This window comes from Canis lupus, chromosome 20 (assembly GCF_011100685.1).
Source record: "Canis lupus familiaris isolate Mischka breed German Shepherd chromosome 20, alternate assembly UU_Cfam_GSD_1.0, whole genome shotgun sequence".
NCBI classification, from domain to species: domain Eukaryota; kingdom Metazoa; phylum Chordata; class Mammalia; order Carnivora; family Canidae; genus Canis; species Canis lupus.
Window position 1 is genome coordinate 25139812 of NC_049241.1, and position 17639 is coordinate 25157450.

Genomic DNA, 17639 nt, shown 5'->3' on the forward strand with positions numbered 1-17639 from the left:
GGCTTCCCAGAGGCTCTTGCACGTGAGGGCAGGTGGCCCCAGGGATGCTGGGGCTTCTGGTTCTGTGGAGTGCAGCCTGCGCCTGGAGCCTGGTGTTGCCTCTCCCCGTCACTGCTATGTGTTCCCGTGTTTTGTCATTCTTCACCCGCTGGACCAGGTTCAGCAGTTCTACCTCAAGTCCTAGCCCGTGTGCCTCACTTGCCTTGTGCTGTTTGACACGGGCTCCCTGAGGGCAGCGCCTTCCACGCTGACCTGGTCCCGAGAGCCCGGGGACCTTGGTGAAACATGCCATCTCCAGCCTCCTCCCACCCAGCCCCACTCATCAGAGTCTTGGGGCCGGAGGTTCTGTTCATGTTTCAGAATAAAGGCAGGAAGCACACAGTTGGGGGAAATGGGGACAGGAATTGCTTAATATGATTAAATATATGCACTTACTGAGATGGGATGGTCTCGTGGTTATGTTGCAAAAGAAAAAAAAAATCCTCCTCCTCTTGGATGGAAAAACAAAATGGCATGATGCCTGTGACCTGGATTCCTGTTCCACCAGCCGGGCTGGGCGGGGGGACGCTCCAGAGGTGAGAGAAGACTGGCACCACTGGGCGATGGGTGCAGCTGTGTAACGGGCACGGGTGGCGTTTGTGACGCTCCAACTGCCTGTGGCGGTGTGTGGAATCTTCTCCGTTAAAGGGGGAAAGAAGGAAAGCATACGCTTTCCCTTGCTCCTGGGGCCCAGCTCTGGTTAAAAGCCACTCCCTGGGGTGTGAGAAGGTGCCGAGGAAACCCTTAATGGACGAGGGAAGGAAGGGGCCAGTGCTGGACTCTCCTCCCTTTGGTCCCCTCCAAGCACCGCCTGGAAGCTCCCAGCCGTGACCCCGCACTGCGCCGTGTGAGCGGCCAGGTGGTGGGGCGTTGGGGTCGGGAGTGTGAGCAGAGAAGGGCTGCCTCTCTAGGGCTGTCACACCACAGATTCCCTCATCCTGCGGGGCTGCGGTCGGCGCTGGGTCCCTCCGACCGGGTGCGGGCTTGCCCTTGAAGCACGTGCAGGAAGGTGTTTGGGGATTGAGGATGGGACCGGAGATGTTCCTGCCTTCACTCAGTTATTCAAGGACCTGGGGTCCTTCCTGCCGTGCAGGTCAGACCGAAATTAAAGTCCTTTCCAAGGAAGGAACAAGGGAGCAGCAGGGCCATAAAAGGCTTCCCTCTGTGCAGATGTGCTGGCCGCAGCCCTGCCCTTCATGTTTCCACTTGCGGAATATAGCTGGACTGGATAGTTCTTCGGTCTGAGCTTCCTGGCAGGGCGAGAAGGTTACCAGCTCTGGCGAGCTTGCCCAGTTGACCTGTGATGATTTCGCTCACCTGTCACCTCACCGCATGGCCCCACTCATAATGTTGGTGGAACACTTCCTGGGGGTCTGCACAGGGTCATGGTACGGGAGGCGGGAAGGAGGCTTTCTGGAGCACAAGTAGGAGCAGAGGGGAGTGGTTAGTCACTTGTGTATGGGAGGGTCAGGCGAGTGGCTGCCCCATGGTTCCAGCTCTCTCCATGGCACTCCCTGGGGTGGGGCAGGGAGTGTGCAAAGGGGAGTGATGGGAGAAACGAAGAATTGGATCTTGCCACGAGGCCTCCTGATGCCAGTGAGGCGGCGCGGGCCTGGTAGGTGCTGTCCTCATGTCTTCACGGAGGATGGCAGGGCCTACAGGGGGCTATTCACTGTCACAGGCAGAGGAGGGGTAGGGGAGTGGGGTCAACAGGGCACGGCTCCTCGGGTCAGTACAAGCACCACCTTAGCACCCGCCTGGCATCCGTAGGGCTGTTAGCAAGACCTGAAAGGCCTTTGGGAGCAGTCAGAGATGCAGAAGAGGGTGGATGGCTGACTTGTGGGGCCTCTCTCTGGGAGCCCCAGATCAGGTGCAGGCGAGGTTCAGCCGCCCACAGTCGTGAGGACGGAACGAGCCTCCCCCAGCCCATGGACCCGGCCTTCCTTTCTCCCCGCAGCCCCACTCTTGGCTGGAGCCGACCCAGCCTGCCTGCTTGAGCCGCGACCCCAGATGTCCGCCTGGAGAACGGAAGGGGGTATTTTAATCCACCAGCAGGATGATTAACCCCCACATAATTGAGAATTTGTTTTATTGCTATTGTTACCATTAGAAATAACAGTCTGCCCTCACTGTAAAAGAGGTCAGCGTGACTAATACGTTACGGAGGAAATAAAGCACAGCTTTTTTCCTGGATCTAGTTTACAGGAGATTTCCCTAAACAGTTAATAGGTTTTACTAGGACCTGGAGCACAGTGACCCGGCCCGGGGGATCCGAGGAAGGGGGAAGTCGGCAGGCTCTCGCAGATGCTCGGGTTTGGTGCCGGGCTAGCTTTGTGGTTAGGGAACGTCCGTCAGTGTGGCCACCGGATTTCTGCGCGCTCGGGTTATTTGTTTTAGAATAAAAACCTCAGCTGGAGAGAACGCGTGGAAACTCTTAGGAGGAGGTCATTTTCACGTTCACACAGGCCGCGTCCGAGAACAAGAGAAGTCAGAGGGGTCCCCGGCCTTCAGGCCCCGCCGGCCTCCCAGAGGCGGAGGCGCAAGGCTGAGCTCAGAGCCGCTGGTTGGCTGCTCCCGGGGAGGCCCTGAGGGGAGGAGCCTGCTCTAGTGAATGGGGGGACCCGGCTGCCCCCCTGCAAGTGCCCCCGAGCGCAGGGCGGGGGACGCGCCTCCTGTGGCTTGTGGTGCCGGCCGGGCCTGTCCGCGGGCAGCCCCGTCGTCCCAGGGTCCCCCTGCGCTTGCCCGGGGGACCCCAGGAGCCCCGAGCCGTCGGCCGCAGCTCAGGGCCCGTGTGGCAGCTCCCGCCCGGCCGCCCTGGAAGGTGGCCCTGGGCTCGGCGGAGATCTCTGGTGGTCGGTGGGCTCCCAGACGGCACCGGGGCTCCTCGAGGGCCGCCTGCCACCCCTCCCGGAGCTGGGCCTCGGGCTCCGCAGCGGCCCCCGTTCCTAGGAGCCCTTTAGATGATGGCACTGGGCGTCAGGGTGCAGAGCCCGCGAATCTGTCGGCGTGGCGTTGGGGTGCGCCTGCAGGAGGTGGAGGGAATGCCCGCTGGGCTATCACCAGAGTGTCTGCCAGTGAGGAGGGTGCCCCTCACCCCCCCCAAACAGGCTTTCCTTCGGACCACGTAGCCCAGCAGCAGAACCAGCATTCCTTTGCTCCGTGTGTGTTGCAAGGGGCCAGGTTTTGGTTCCTGGGAAAACTCTGGGTAGTTTCCTGTGGAGCTTGTGGTTGGAATTGCCTGGAAGTAGGGGCCCCTTCTCATGGGTGGGCAGTCCGGGGGTACAGGTATCTGATAACCTTGGAGGTTGACCTTTGACGACCTGTCTGGGATTTAATGAATCTCGGGCATCATTTAAAATCTGCGCTCAACAGCAGCAGCAACGCATCTGGGCATCTGGGCTCTTGCTACCGAAAGGCTCTTGCAGGCCCGCCCTGCACCCCCTAGGGGCCTTCCCACAGGCAGAGGCGCAGCTCGCTGTGGCCACATCCTGGCTACCAGGGTGCGTCTCGGATGCAAAGAGCATTTTCCTGCCCTCTTTTTGCCTCCTTTGGGAACCTTTAATCCCCAGTTTTCAGCATGGGTGGTAGGTCACCCTGCCTTTGCATTCCGTTCCACGACTCCGCTGCTGTTCCCTGGAACGGCGATCAGTCCCCTCTTTCCCATGAAGCCCCATGGGTGGTCCACAGAGACAGCCCGGGCTGGTTGAGGGGGTTTCCACTGAACACCGCAAGGAGCCTTTTCAGGTGAGACGGTGTGTGCAATTGCAACCTGTCATCGCTGTTAAATTCGAATAAAGATAAAAGTATTTTATTTCAGAAAGGGGGAAGGCCTGCACACTTCAGACCCGTAATCTGAGTGCAGGTCAGATTTCTACCTGCCCCTCACAGGACAGTCTTATCAGATGGCAGTGCCCTAATTGTGTGTTCTCTTTCTCCCATTCCTCCCTTGTCTCTCCCCCTCCATTTTTGTTTTTTTTGGGTTTTCCCTGTCTCTGGATGTTTGGAAATGGCAGCACTCTGTTTGGAAACAAGATCAAGTCCGTGGCTAAGAGAGCCTTCTCGGGGCTGGAAGGCTTGGAGCACCTGTGAGTATCTCGCCAGACCTTCCCTGACCCACAGGCCTGCCAAATGCGGCTGCCGGGGAAGTCTGCTAGCAATTTAATCACATCTTTGTAAACTGAGAAACAGCCTATTTGGAAACGCCAGCTGCTTCCTTCTCATTATAAGTCAGCTTCAACTTTGGCCTTTATGTTGCCCATGCCAGGAACAGTTACAGAACATATGGCCAGTTGGTGAGCTCCTAATTAATGTGGCTGCTGTTTGGATAAATACCTCCTCCTCCCCGCTCCTGCCCTGCCTCACCATGGCCCTGGCTCCTCCACAGACCCCAGGCTCCTCACCTCGGTGCAGGCGATCTGGCCCGGCCCAGGCTGACTGCCCTGCTGCAGCAGCTTCACCGGGCCGAGCACATGGGGGGCTTGGCCAGGAGGGTTTCTCCTGCTGTGGCCGCCTCCGGGCGCCCGGGAGGAAGAGGATGGAGCCAGCTCGCAGAGTGGCAGATATTGTCACCATCGAGGGCAGATGCCCCTAGTACCTGATTCTTCATCTGTTTTGTTTGGGAGTCCAGTTCAACCTGAATTCTGTTCGGAAAGGTTTTGCCTGCTGACTTGCTGAGCGGGTCTCAAGCCAGCTTTGATGCTGCCCCCAGGCTGGCGTGCCTCCGAGGTTGTCCTACGTGCTTGTCCCAGCCACGTAGAGTGGACTTGGGACGCGGGGTCTGGCTCGTATCTCTGGCACACAGGTGAAACCGGGACTACCCTGAAAGTTCCTGAGCCTCTCAGCTCCACACATGGCTGACTTGAAGGGGGCCCAGGGTTTGTCTGCATAAGTAAAGACTGTTCTTTTGCAGGAACCTTGGAGAGAATGCGATCAGATCTGTCCAGTCTGATGCCTTTGTGAAGATGAAGAATCTCAAGGAGCTGTAAGTACCTGGGACTCCATGGCCCTGGCTAACCTGAGCGGAGAATTCAGAGCTAGAATTGCCTTTATTCCGTGATGCCTCAGTTCATATGCCCGATGGGGCCGTTTGTATTTGTGGGTAGGTTGTCCTTAAAAAAAGTGCCCCATGGAGGCTTATTCCGGGTTAGGGTCAGCACACCTTTTCCTAAAGGGTCACATAGTATTTTCAGCTTTGTGGGCCACAGGGCTCCTGTCACGGCAACTGCACTGTTGTCACAGAGAGCCGCCATAAATAATACACAAATGGATGGACGTGGCTGTGTGCCAGTAAATTCTTATTCACGAAAACCGGGCCTGCAGGCCATAGTTTACTAACCATGGCTCTAAGTGACATGAAATGAATTCTCTTCTAGAAAATGTATAATCATTCCTTTAACGATGTCGAGGGCAAATTTTCCTCATTTAGATTTGCGTAAAATGGAGCAGCTGTATTGAGAAGGGCTTCTAGAATGAGTGTGCTGGCCGATGAGCGAGGCAGAGAGGATGTGTGGGACGGTTACAGGTAGCCGCCGTAGGTGGTGGTGCTGCCGCCATAGACGTTCACCACGGGCCCTTGGGTAACGAGGGTTGGAAGAGCTTGCCTGTGCCCTGGGCTCTGGCCAAGGAGCTCGTCTGGGTATTTAGGTGGCAACACCCGTGCTTCCTTTCTTCTTCCTATACGTTAATCTGATTCTGCAACCAAAAAAGTCTAGCTGTGGTATTAGTTTCCGAAATATTGGGCTTTTGGCTCTTAGAAGAGTTGACAGAAGGGTGGATGCCAGAGGATGGCTGTCTTTGTGTCCTGACCTCATCCTCATTCCCGAGCCACTCCTGGTGGGCCCCAGGGAGAAATGGGGAAGCAGGAAGGCGGAGTTCCCATACTTTAAGATGAAAGCAGGCCCTGGGTGACATTCCTCCAGATAAGTGAGGGGACGGGACGCCTTTTGGCACCTGCTTTATGGCATTTATGTAGCTGCTGAGTAGCTGCTCTTTCTTAGAAGGGTCAGGATCTTAGATGGTGAGTGTTCACGTGTACTTCTTTCAACTTTTCTTTGCAACTTTTCAAATATAACATTGGAAGTAATCTGATTAAATGGGAAGAGGGTATTCTGAGAGAAAAAGGGAAGGACATGGAGATTTTCCTTCTGGCCTCCCTGAAAATTGAGGTTTCCTGAGATGCTTTCCTAGTTGGGAAGAACTAGCCCCTTCCAGGTGCTTAGGACTACCCCACACCCCCCCCCCCCCCAAAATATGCTCCAGTGTGGTTCTGGAGGCTCAGCCTCAGCCCCTGCCTGGGTTTCCCACTGCTCGCTGCATGTGCCCTGCTGTGGCTGGCCCTGGGCCCAGTCCTCTGATGGGAGAAATGGTTAATTCCACTTGGTCATTTTCTTCCGCCATCTGATCAAGGCAGGTTGTACTGTGCACTTAGTCATGCTCTGGGTAAATTTCCACAAGCGATGATTAGAAACACACTTTGAGCTGGAATCATGAAAATGCACCGTAAGCCAGCACAGTGATGGGACGGCTGGAGGCGGGAGTTGAGGAAAGCTGTGCCTGTTGGCAGCAGACAAGAAGGAAGAGTAGTGGAAATCTGCAAAGCCTTGGGGTTGCGGGCAGTTCCCAGTCCCGTCTTCCAACCTCACCTTTGTCTTTAAAGCAGTGTGTGGGGGATCCCTGGGTGGCTCAGCGGTTTAGCGCCTGCCTTCGGCCCAGGGTGTGATTCTGGAGACCTGGGATCGAGTCCCATGTCAGGCTCCCTGCATGGAGCCTGCTCCTCCCTCTCCCTGTGTCTCTGCCTCTCTCTGAGTGTGTGTGTGTGTGTGTGTGTGTGTGTAGGGGAGGTCTGGGGGTCCTTACTGTGTGGCTGGACTTGTTCTTCATCTATCTTGTTAGTCCTTTGTCTTTTTTCAAGAGAGAGAACCAGCACGCATGCTTATGAGAGCTGGGGGGAAGGGCAGAGGAAAGAGAGAATCTCAAGCAGGTTCCACACTCAGCACAGAGCCTGACACCAGGCTCTGTCTCGTGACCCTGAGATCATGACTGAGCTGAAGTCAAAAGTCAGACACCTGAATTAACAACTGAGCCACCCAGAAGCCCCCGTTTGTGGGTCCTGCCTTGCTCTTTAGGAAAGTTTTCTCTCCGCCCCGACTACCCACTCTCTTCCGAGGCCTCGTCTCCTCTGTGTGGGGCGGGCTTCCCTGTGGAGAAGGTAGGAAACCTGAAGCAAGCCAGGCCGGCACGACGTGGTGTGGGCTGTAACTCTTCCCACACGCGCTTCTGATCAGTGATAGATGCCAGACTTGCTTTCCTTGCTGTGTTCCTGGGGCTCAAATGAAATAGGTCCCTGTCCCCCACACAAGTGCCTCAGCTCTCACAGCCACAGCCCAGTGGCTTCCTCGAGACTGACTCAGGCCTTCCTGCTGGTGACACAGAAGGGGGCAGTCGTGCCCCGTGCCTGTGTGATGGGGAGCCTGTGACGGCGCTGCTGACAGCGGGAGAGCCCTTCTCCGGGCGGCGTGGACGTGGGGTCTCCCCGCCAGCCCCCCTGTGGCAGGCGCCCGTTTGGGGAGCCGGGCCTGCAGCTACCCCAGGGCTGGCTGTGGGAGCCCTCCCGGCCCCGCACCACTCCACGGTGGAACAGCCCTCGGGCGACACCTCGGAGCGCAGGGCTCCCTGCCCAGCAAGGACAAATGTAGAACTCGTTAAAAAGAAAAAGCTGATGCTGATGTAAAGGTCAGATGTGGCCAAACATCCCAGTTAGAGTGGCTCTGAGATCAATTATTTCAGTCTTTGAGAAAGCACCTTCCAAAAGTATTTTAGTATCAGATGGCTCACCTGGGAGCCGGGAGGAAGGGGCCGGAAGAGGAGGTGTCCCTGACTTGAGCTTGCAGCGGTTCCAGGCTTGCACTGCACTCCCCCTTGTCGCTTACTAACTTGACAGTTCTCTGCTCCTGATAGAGGAAGACAGAAAGCCGGCCTGTTTGGTGGCCTGTTGACACGTGAGGACCGTGGGGTGGGGCGGAGGGAGGAGAGGAGGTTCACGTGATGCTGTGGACCTGCTCGGGACAGGCGTGCGCCCCCTCTGTGGCCGTGCAGGCGGCTGCTCCTTACAGGGGCGCCCGGGCTTCCTCGGCTCCGGCTCCGGCTCTGGCCTCGAGTCTTCCAGGAACAGGCAGCTAGACTCTCCGGTTGACTTGTCTTCTTGTGACTCCTTGGGAAGGAATGTCCGCTGAGATGGCGATTCCGATTTCTGTTTAAAAAGCTTATCCTCAGTTGCTGAGAAATGAAAAAGAAAATATTCTCTGTTTTGGTTGGAGCCTCACAAAACCAGAGTTGTGCACTCTCATGCTCCCTGGGCAGCGGTAATCAGCCAGCAAGCACTGTTCAGGGGGCGGCCCGACTTCTGCTGCCTCCTGAATCGCCCTGCGTAGACGTAAACACGCAGGCAGGCAACCGCCGGCGAGGCTTAGGTTTTGGAAGTAAGGAAACCTTCACCTTTGCCAAATAAAAACCCGACAGCAATATAGAAAAAGAGCCCTCCTCGGAACTTGTTTCAGAATTTAGATCACAGTTTCAGATGGGGTTTAGAAGCCCCAATAGCTGGTCAGGAGTGGGGGGGCGGGGAGTAGAGAGGGGACTGCTCCTCACCCCGTCAGATGGGCAGCGGCTGCACGAGGTGAGCTGGTGCCCCCCCCCCCCCCCCCGGGCAGATTAGAGCAGGGAGTGCCTGGCATTGAACACGTGTGAACTCCGGGGGTGGGGTACGCCATGGGGCATTAAGGCCGTGGTGTCTGCGTCACCTGGGAGCTTGGTAGAAAGGCCAGGTCTTGGGTTCCCCCTCTAACGTCCGAGCCAGAGATGCACATCATGAAAATCTCCAAGTAGATGGTATGTCCTGCCCTAGGTCACTGGAGAGGAACTTGGGAGAAAAATCTCCCTTTCTGGATTGCTGGTGTTAACAACAGACGGTCATCAGAGGGGACTGAGGGAATATCCCTTTCCTGAGGTCCCACCTCAGATGTCCCTTTTGTTTTGCTTTCAGCCGTATTAGCAGTGACAGCTTCCTGTGTGACTGCCAGCTGAAGTGGCTGCCGCCGTGGTTACTGAGCAGGACGCTGCAGGCCTTCGTGACGGCCACCTGCGCGCACCCAGAGTCGCTGAAGGGCCAGAGCATCTTCTCCGTGTCGCCGGAGAGTTTCGTGTGTGGTAAGATTGTCTTCGTGATTTTTTTTTTTTTTTCATGAAGGGCAGTGAGGCCAGGAAGAACCTCTCATTATGGGAGTGACTGCTGTGATCAGAGTAAACCCCAATTCCTGGTTACCAATCAGCTCCTGGATGCGATTTATTTCCCACTGAAACCACACATAGTATTTACTGTAGAGACGCCTCATTATGTGGTTCTTGGAGTATGTGCATTTAATCAGAAGGGAGCCTGTGTTGGTTCAGTTACAAATCAGAATAATCAGTTACTGGAAGAAAGTTGTGTTGTCTCAAGACGGCTCTAGAGCCCAGGTTGAGCTGTGAATTTACTCAGTGTATGAGGCTGGGGTTTTAATGTGTGTTTCTTTCCAGCCCCAAGAATGAAAGGTTAAACACAGGAAGAACAAGTCTCAGGAGAACAGTTACTGTAGTAAAAATAATTCCTTGTTGTTGACTTGCACTCTTGCTGTTCCTCCAAACCACTGAAATCTGCACTCGTAGCTTTACGCTCTTTCTCCCTTCTGACCGTTGGAGCATGGGTCTTGCCATCTTTGTGACCAGGGGTGATCAGAATCCCAGGTTTGGTTGCAAAGAGCACAGAAGATGCCGACCGGCTGGAGACTGTGCACGCGCACACACACCACACTCCAGCCGAAAGGCACTGCCTCTTGATCGATGAGACGTGGTCAGAGAAGGAGATGAATTCTGAGCGGTTCCTGGTTTCTAAGCAGGAGTGAGGGTGAGATCAGAAGGTGATCCCCACTAAGCAGGTGGGATCAGAACTCCTGTGCAGGCGTGAGTCCACCTGACTTTTGTCCCCCGCCCAGTCTGTATGGGGTGTGCCTTGGGTGTGATGATCCTCACCAGGAGCTCCCCCAGCAGGGTTGGGACCCCTGCAGTCCACTTCTCCATCCTGCTTCTGGGGCAGAGCGTTAGTTGATGCGCCTGCTGAAGTCTGAGTACAGCTGCCCCCTCTTTACACCTCCGTCCACCACCATTTCTATACATAGGCTTGCCCTCCTGTGCTAATCCAGTCCAGCAAGAAGCCTTAAGAACACCCAGTGAGGTACAGCCCTCCAAAATGAACTTCTGTACTGATCAGTCTGTTGGGACCTCTGTGCAGAATGTAAAATTGCATCTAGCTCCCGTTCCCTAGGACAAAATGATTGTGCAATCCACTGTTCACCAGGGAGCTGGGCCTTGTCCATCAAACTGTTAACCAACCTTCCTGCAATGGAGCTTTCTGTGCCTTCCTCCCTTTTCCTGTCACGGGGCATCATCTGCCCCTTTGGATAAGCCAGGGTGGGACTTGGCCCTGCCTTGCCCTGCCTCTGGCCTGTGGCCCTGGCATGTTCCGGGATCCAGCAGCCCTCTGCTCCCTAGCCCCGCCTCCACATCGTAGCTCAGGCTCACCACCAAAACAGTCACCGGCTCTAAATGGGAATCGTGAAAAACACCTGGCAGGAGATCAGAGTTTTAAGCTGTGTGGGAGTCTTCCCCCTCCTTTTTTATAAAATGGAAAAATTACCACTTCACACTCATGTGCACTGCTAGCATCAAAAAGTCAGATAACAAGTATTGGTGAGGATGGTGGGAAATTGAACCCTCCTCCACTGCGGGTGGGAATGCAGAATGGTGCAGCCCCCTTGGAACACAGCTTGGAAGTTTCTCAATTAAACATAGTTGGGATAACCTGCTTCTAGCTGTGTACCCAGGAGAAACAAAAATATGTCTGCATAAAACTTGGACACAAATGCTCGTGGCAGCATTGTTCAGAATAGCCGAAGAGTGGAAATAATCCAAATGCTCATCACTTGATGAGTAAATAAAATACGGTATAGCCACGTCCTGGAGTATTATTAGGCCATAAAAAGGAATCGTTCATACATAGATGAACCTTGAAATATGTAAAGTGAAAGAAGCCACCACAAAAGACCATACCCTCTATGATTCCTTCCATATGGCAAGTCCAGAAGGAGTGAATGCAGTGTCTAGAATAGGTCCCCATTTAGGGACTGCTGCAGGGGTGGGTGGTAGGTAGGTTGGTGATTACTGGTGGTTTAGGGTGGAGGGAGAAGGGATGGTAGTTAAAAGGTAGGGAGTCTCTTTTTGGAGGGCATGAAAATGTTTGGATATTTACTGTGATGATGTACCATGAACATACATAACAATCACCTGTGTTAAATGTGCTGATTAATAGTCTTCAGAATTTTGAAAAGCTGTATAATCCTCACTACTAATTTTAGAACATTTCCATCACCAGTAAAAGAAACTCTAGGTTCACAGCCGTCACACCCTACTCTCCCATGTCTAGGCCCTGGCAGCCACTACTCTACATTGTATCTCTAGGATTTCTCTGTTCTGGATGTTTCATATAAATGGAATCCTACAATATATGGTCTTTTATGATGAGCTTTTTAAATTTAGCATAAGTTTTTAGTATGTATTAGTTCTTTTTATTTTGGGGGGAGAGAGAGTGTGTGAGTAAGCCATGAGTTGGTGTGGGGAGGGGCAGAGGGAGAGGGAGAGAGGATCTTAAGCAGGCACCACACCCAGCACAGAGCCTGACTCAGGGCTTGATCTCATGACCCTCAGATCATGGTGAGCAGAAATCATCGGATGCTTGACCAGGGAGCCACCCAGGCGCCCCCTTACTTCATTTTTCTTCATTATTTTTTTTTAACGGCTGAATATTACATTGTATAGATAAACATTTATTTAGCCATTCATCAGATGATGGACATTTAGGTTGTTTCTAATTCTTGGTTATTATAAATAATTTTGTGAACATTCACATGTAAATTTTTACGTGAATTCTCTTGAGTGCACACCTGGGAACAGAATTGTGGGTCATAGAGAGAACTCTGTTAACTTCTTGAGCAGCACCATTTCATATTCCCACTAACAAGGAGTGAATGGTATCCTGCAACTGTGTTGAAATCATTTCTTAATTTTGATAGGTTTTTACTGAATTGCTGAAGATTCTCTTTGTATTTTATTATGTCCTTTGCAAAAGACAGTTTTACTTCTTCCCTTCCAATTTTGATAGCTTTTTTCTGGCGTGGTTGCGCTGGGTAGAGCGCCTCGGGTGCAGTGCTGAGGGGAGGTGGTGAGGGCAGACATTCTCGTCTCTTCTGATTGAGGGGGAAGCATACAGACTTTGACCATTAGATAGGATGGTGTGCACTTTTCTTAGATGACCTTTATCTGGTTAAGGAATGCCCTTCTATTTTTAATTTGTTGAGTATTTTCATCATGAAAGGGTGTTAACTTTGTCAAATGTTTTTTGCTGCATCTGTTAAGTGATCACGTGGGATTTTTTTTTTCCCTTTTCCATAAAGGTCCCTAATTTTGTTTTCATCTAATTTTGTTATCTGAGAATACTTGGCTTATACAGTAGAGTCAGGGACTGTTCACTCCTCACCTATCTTTTTGGAAGAATATGTGAAAGATTAGTGGTAATTATTCTTTAATTTTGGGTAAAATTTATCAGTATAGTCATTTGGATCTGGCCTCTTATGTGAAGTTTTAAAATTTGTTTCTCTATTTGGATTTTTTCTTGAGTCAGTTGATAGTTTGTCTTTTTTAGAAGTTGTGCATATATGAGGTTATCTCGTTTGTTAGCATACAGATGGTTCATAGTGTTCTCATTCATTGCTGTAAGGCTCGTGGTCATGTACCCTCTTTATTTTCCTAATTTTAGTGTTTGAAATTTTCTTCCCATCTCCCCAAACTCTGCGAGTCTACAGTCTTCAATTTTGTATTTTCAAAGAAGTAACACGTGTTTTCATTGATTTTTTTTTTCCTCCATCTTTGTCGTTTATTTCTGCTCTAATTATTATTTCCTTTTGCTTGGTTTGGATATAGCTTGTTTTTCTGAGTTCTTAAAGAGGAAGATGAGGTCATTAATTTGAGAACTTTCTTAATGTAGACATCTACAGCTCTAAATCTCTCTAGAAGCATGGTTTTAGGCTTGAGCTTTTAAGTTTTGGTACTTGTGTTTTCATTTTCATTCATCTCAAAATATTTTCTAATTTGTCTTATGATTTCTTCTTCAACTTAAAAAAGTGGAGTGTCGTTTCCACAAATTAGACTCCCAGTATTCCTTCTGATACTGATTCCTGACCTCATTTCACTGTCATTAAAGACACTTTGTAGCATTTCTGTCTTTTTAAAAATTTATCGAGATTGGTTTTTTTAGCATAACATATGGTCTGTTGGAGAATGTTCCACGTGCACTTGAAAATGTTTATTCTACTGTGGTAGGGTGGAATGTTCTGTAGATATCTGATAGGTCTATTTGGCTAATGGTGTCATTTAAGTTTTCTGTTGCCTTGTTGATCCGCCTAATGGTTCTATCCCTCATTGAACATGGAGTATTGAATTGTACAAATTGTTGTTGCATTGTCTGTTTCTTCAGTTTTCTCTGTTTCTGCTTCTTGTTTTGTGGAGCTCTGTTAGACGCACATGTTTGATGTTTAGTCTTTGAGATGATCGTTTTACATTATAAGAAGTTACTCTTTCTCCTTAGTTAACCCTTTCTGTCCTAAAGTCTATATTATCTGATATTAGCATAGATACCATAGCTCTCTTTTGGCAGCTGTTCCTATTTGTGACTTTGAATATAAAGTGTATCTCTTAAAACAAAAAAAAACATGTAGCTGGGTCATGGGTTTTTATCCCATTTTGGTAATCTTGCATTTTGACCAGAAGGTTTAATTGATTTGTTTAATGTAATTACTGATAGGATAGAATTTACTGCTTGCTGTTTGTTTCCTGTGTATTTTAGGTTTTTAGTTCCTATGTGTCTTCATTACTGACTGGTTTCGTATTAGGTATCTTTTGATGTACCATTTTCATTCCTTCTTGTTTATTTTACTATTTTTTTAGTTACTTTCTTAATGATCGCTGTGGGGATTATAATTAACATCTTAAAACAATCTAGTTCAGATTAAAATGAAATTAATCTCAGTGATTACAAAATTTTGCTCCTACTAAGCTCCATTTGTGGAGCTGCTCCTTTGTGGTACTGGTGTCCTGTAAATTACATCTTTATTTATCACAAGCCTATCAACACAGTTTTGTGGTTGTTACTCTATGTAGTTGCCTTTTAAATCAGATAGAAGAGTGTTACAAAAATATTCTGTACTTGCATACTTACATATGTAGTTATTTTAATGGTGCTTTTTATTTCTTTGTGTGAATTTGAGTTACTACTGTGTCCTTTCATTTCAGCCTGAAGGATTCTCTTTAATATTTCTTGTAGGGCAGGTGTGGTAGCAGTGCATGTCAGGTTTTTTGCTTTTAAATCTGAGAGTGATTTAATTTCTCCTTGACTTTTGAAGGACAGTTTTGCTAGATATAGAATTCGTAGCTGACAGTCTCTTTCAGTACTTTGACCATGTTTTCCTACTCACCTCCATGGTTTCTGATGAGAAATCAGCTGCTAATGTCACGGAGGATCCCTTGTATGTGATGGTCGCAGCTCTCCTGTTGCTTGCAAGATTCTTTGTCTTTGACTTCTGACAGTTTGACTATTAAGTTTCTGGGTGGAGACCTTTGAGTTTTACTTTTTGGGTTCATTTAGCTGCTTGGATGGTTGTAAATGCCTATTTTTCATCAAATTTGAGAGGTTTGGGGCTATTATTTCTACAAATATTCTGTTTCTTTTATTCTCCTTCTTGGACTCCCATTATTTGTATGTTTTGTGCTATCCCACAGGTCTTTCTGACTATTCCTTATCCTTCATTGCTTTTTGTTTCTTAGATTGGATAGTCTCAACTTCACTAACTCTCTACCTGCTCAGTTGGGCTTTTGAGCCCCTCTAGTGGATTTTTCATTTCAGTTATTATACTTTTAAACTCCCAAATTTATATTTGGTTTACTTCTACAATTTCTAGTTCTTTTATTTTTAAAAATTTTATTTATTTATTCATGACAGACACAGAGAGAAGGCAGAGACACAGGCAGAGGGAGAAGCAGGCTCCTCACAGAGAGCCCAATGGTGGGACTCGATCCCAGAATTCCAGGATCATGCAGAGCCAAAGGCAGACTCTCAACAGCTGAGCTACCCAGGCGCCCTAATTTCTAGTTCTTGATTGGTGTTTGGTGCGAAAGTATTCAGATACTTCTACTTTTAATTTTCTTAGGCATGATTTCCTTTAGTTCTTTGAACATACTTATAAAGCCAATTTAAATTTTTTATTAAGTTCACGATCTGGGCTTCCCCAAGAACAATTTTCATTGACTGCTTTTTCTTCCTGTTTCTTTGCATGTTTTGCAATTTTTTTGTTGGAAACTGAGCCTTTAAAATAATATGGCAACTCCAGAGATCAGATTCTCCTCTGTTTTCCCCCTGGTTTGCTGTTATTCTGTTTATCATTACAACTCGTTTAGTGACTTTTTTAGACAAATATTGTAGTCTGTTCTGTGCAGCCACTACAGTCCCTCCCTGGTTAGCTAATGACTGGACAGAAAATCCTTAAATCACTTCGGAAAGCCACTCATCCTTTGCCCAGCATCTCTGTTGTATGTTGACGGTATGTCACTACTTCCTGTTTAGTACCAAACCATACTCACAGATAAGAAATGAGGATCCTCTCAGGTCTGTCTTGGGCATGCAAATCGCCCTGCATGTGCACGTGGCCTTCTAGAGCCTTAAGAACATGTTGGACCTTTTCAGTGCCCATGGTCTGCATTTCATTCACTGTTTTTTCTAGTTTTTTGGCCAGTGTCTTTTTGGCCTCAGCTGATATGGCCTCACCATGGGCTGCTGCTTGTTTCCATCAGATGTCCAATGGGGAGGGCTTCCTTGCTGAGCCAACTGCCTCAGGTCACATAATGCCAGAGGATGGGGCTTTTGTTGGGGCTCCAAACCCATTCTGCCCCTCTCGGTGGTTGTTAAGCTGTTGGGTTTTAAGGATACTACAAAGCTAGGGAGAGAGGGATGGAACGTAAGCTAAGCTAAATTAGAATGCCACAAAGCTCATTTTCCTTCCTGAAATTCAGGCATTTTCTCGAGTCAACCCTCCCGTTGTTACGGCCTTTTGGTTGTTAGAGCCTTCTGGAATTCTTAAAAAGTTAATCATAACCATTTTTGCTAGTGTTGTTGTGGCTTTCATGGAGGTGCAGATTTTTGGAAGAGTTTGTCTTGCATTCTGGAAGTGCTTCCTACTCCACTCCTTTTGCAGTGAAGTTTGTGGGTAAGGTCTATGCAGTCATGACTGATGAGAATCACTTCCTGACTCTGTTAGTGTGTTCTGTGTTAAGGTAGTAAGCAAGTGAGGCGAACCGTGGCATTCTCATGGAAATTCTTGAAATAAATGCTTTGGTACACGCATGTCAGTGGATGGGTTTGTAATCAAGGAGTTTGGTCGTAGAGGTGATACTGCCCAGAGGTTTATAATTGGATAAGGCCAGATATCCGTGGTATGAGTCGCTTATGGTGTTTGGTGGAGCTGAGGGCAAGCAGAGACCCTGAAAGATGTGGTCCCTCTGTGTCCTGAGAACCTGGGTGGGAGACTCTTAAATTCGGCTCTCCTCTCCCCAGATGACTTACCAAAGCCACAGATTATCACCCAGCCAGAGCCCACTATGGCTGTCGTGGGCAAGGACATCCGGTTCACGTGCTCAGCAGCCAGCAGCAGCAGCTCCCCGATGACATTTGCCTGGAAGAAGGACAACGAGGTTCTGGCCAACGCCGACATGGAGAACTTTGCCCACGTCCGCGCACAGGATGGGAAGGTGATGGAGTACACCACCATCCTGCACCTGCGCCACGTCACCTTCGGACATGAGGGCCGCTACCAGTGTGTCATCACCAACCACTTTGGTTCTACCTACTCCCACAAGGCCAGGCTCATTGTGAATGGTAAGGAAGTGCTGTTCACTCCGGTGTAGGAGTCCCCTAGAGCCACCCGTGCTTCTCTGTGATCCGGGTGGGAAGGATACAGAGAGGAGACACGCAGCTTCATTGGCACATTACTGTATCACTAGCACCCGGCTGGCCCCCGAGCAAGTTTTGTAGATTTCATGAAGGCTTTTTCTCAGTGATTTACCTGTTTTTGAGGACTTATTTTCTTATCCAGCTGTTATGTTAAATGAAATCATGGGGCCAAGCCTCGTATTTTTATCCATTTATTATTCTTCGCAAACTTTGACGTCTGATATCCAGATCCCAAGCAAACCCTGACTATAGTGAAGCACCTGCCCTTCGAGCTTTAGAGCCTATCAAGGTGGCTTTTCTCAGGGCTGCTATTTGTTAGTGAGTTTAGGGTAGAAGAAGACAAGTCAGTAAGTAGCTAGAGTAGGTAAGCCCCCACCACAGTAACCTGGTTATTAAACCTCCCGTTAAAAAGTGCTGGAACCACCGTGTCTTGAAGCCCTTAAAGATCACAGGAAAA

At 49.6% G+C, this 17639-nt stretch overlaps 1 protein-coding gene across 2 annotated transcripts in view; it reads left to right on the plus strand.

Annotated features, from left to right (window-relative positions):
• LRIG1 (leucine rich repeats and immunoglobulin like domains 1) overlaps nt 1-17639 on the plus strand; it is a 110843-nt gene that overhangs the window by 87278 nt on the left and 5926 nt on the right. For both annotated transcript variants that reach the window (XM_038565891.1, XM_038565892.1), the window contains exons 10-13: nt 4053-4124; nt 4949-5020; nt 9080-9243; nt 16787-17107. In XM_038565891.1, the coding sequence (XP_038421819.1) occupies nt 4053-4124; nt 4949-5020; nt 9080-9243; nt 16787-17107 (629 nt within the window). The remainder of the gene's footprint in view (nt 1-4052; nt 4125-4948; nt 5021-9079; nt 9244-16786; nt 17108-17639) is intronic.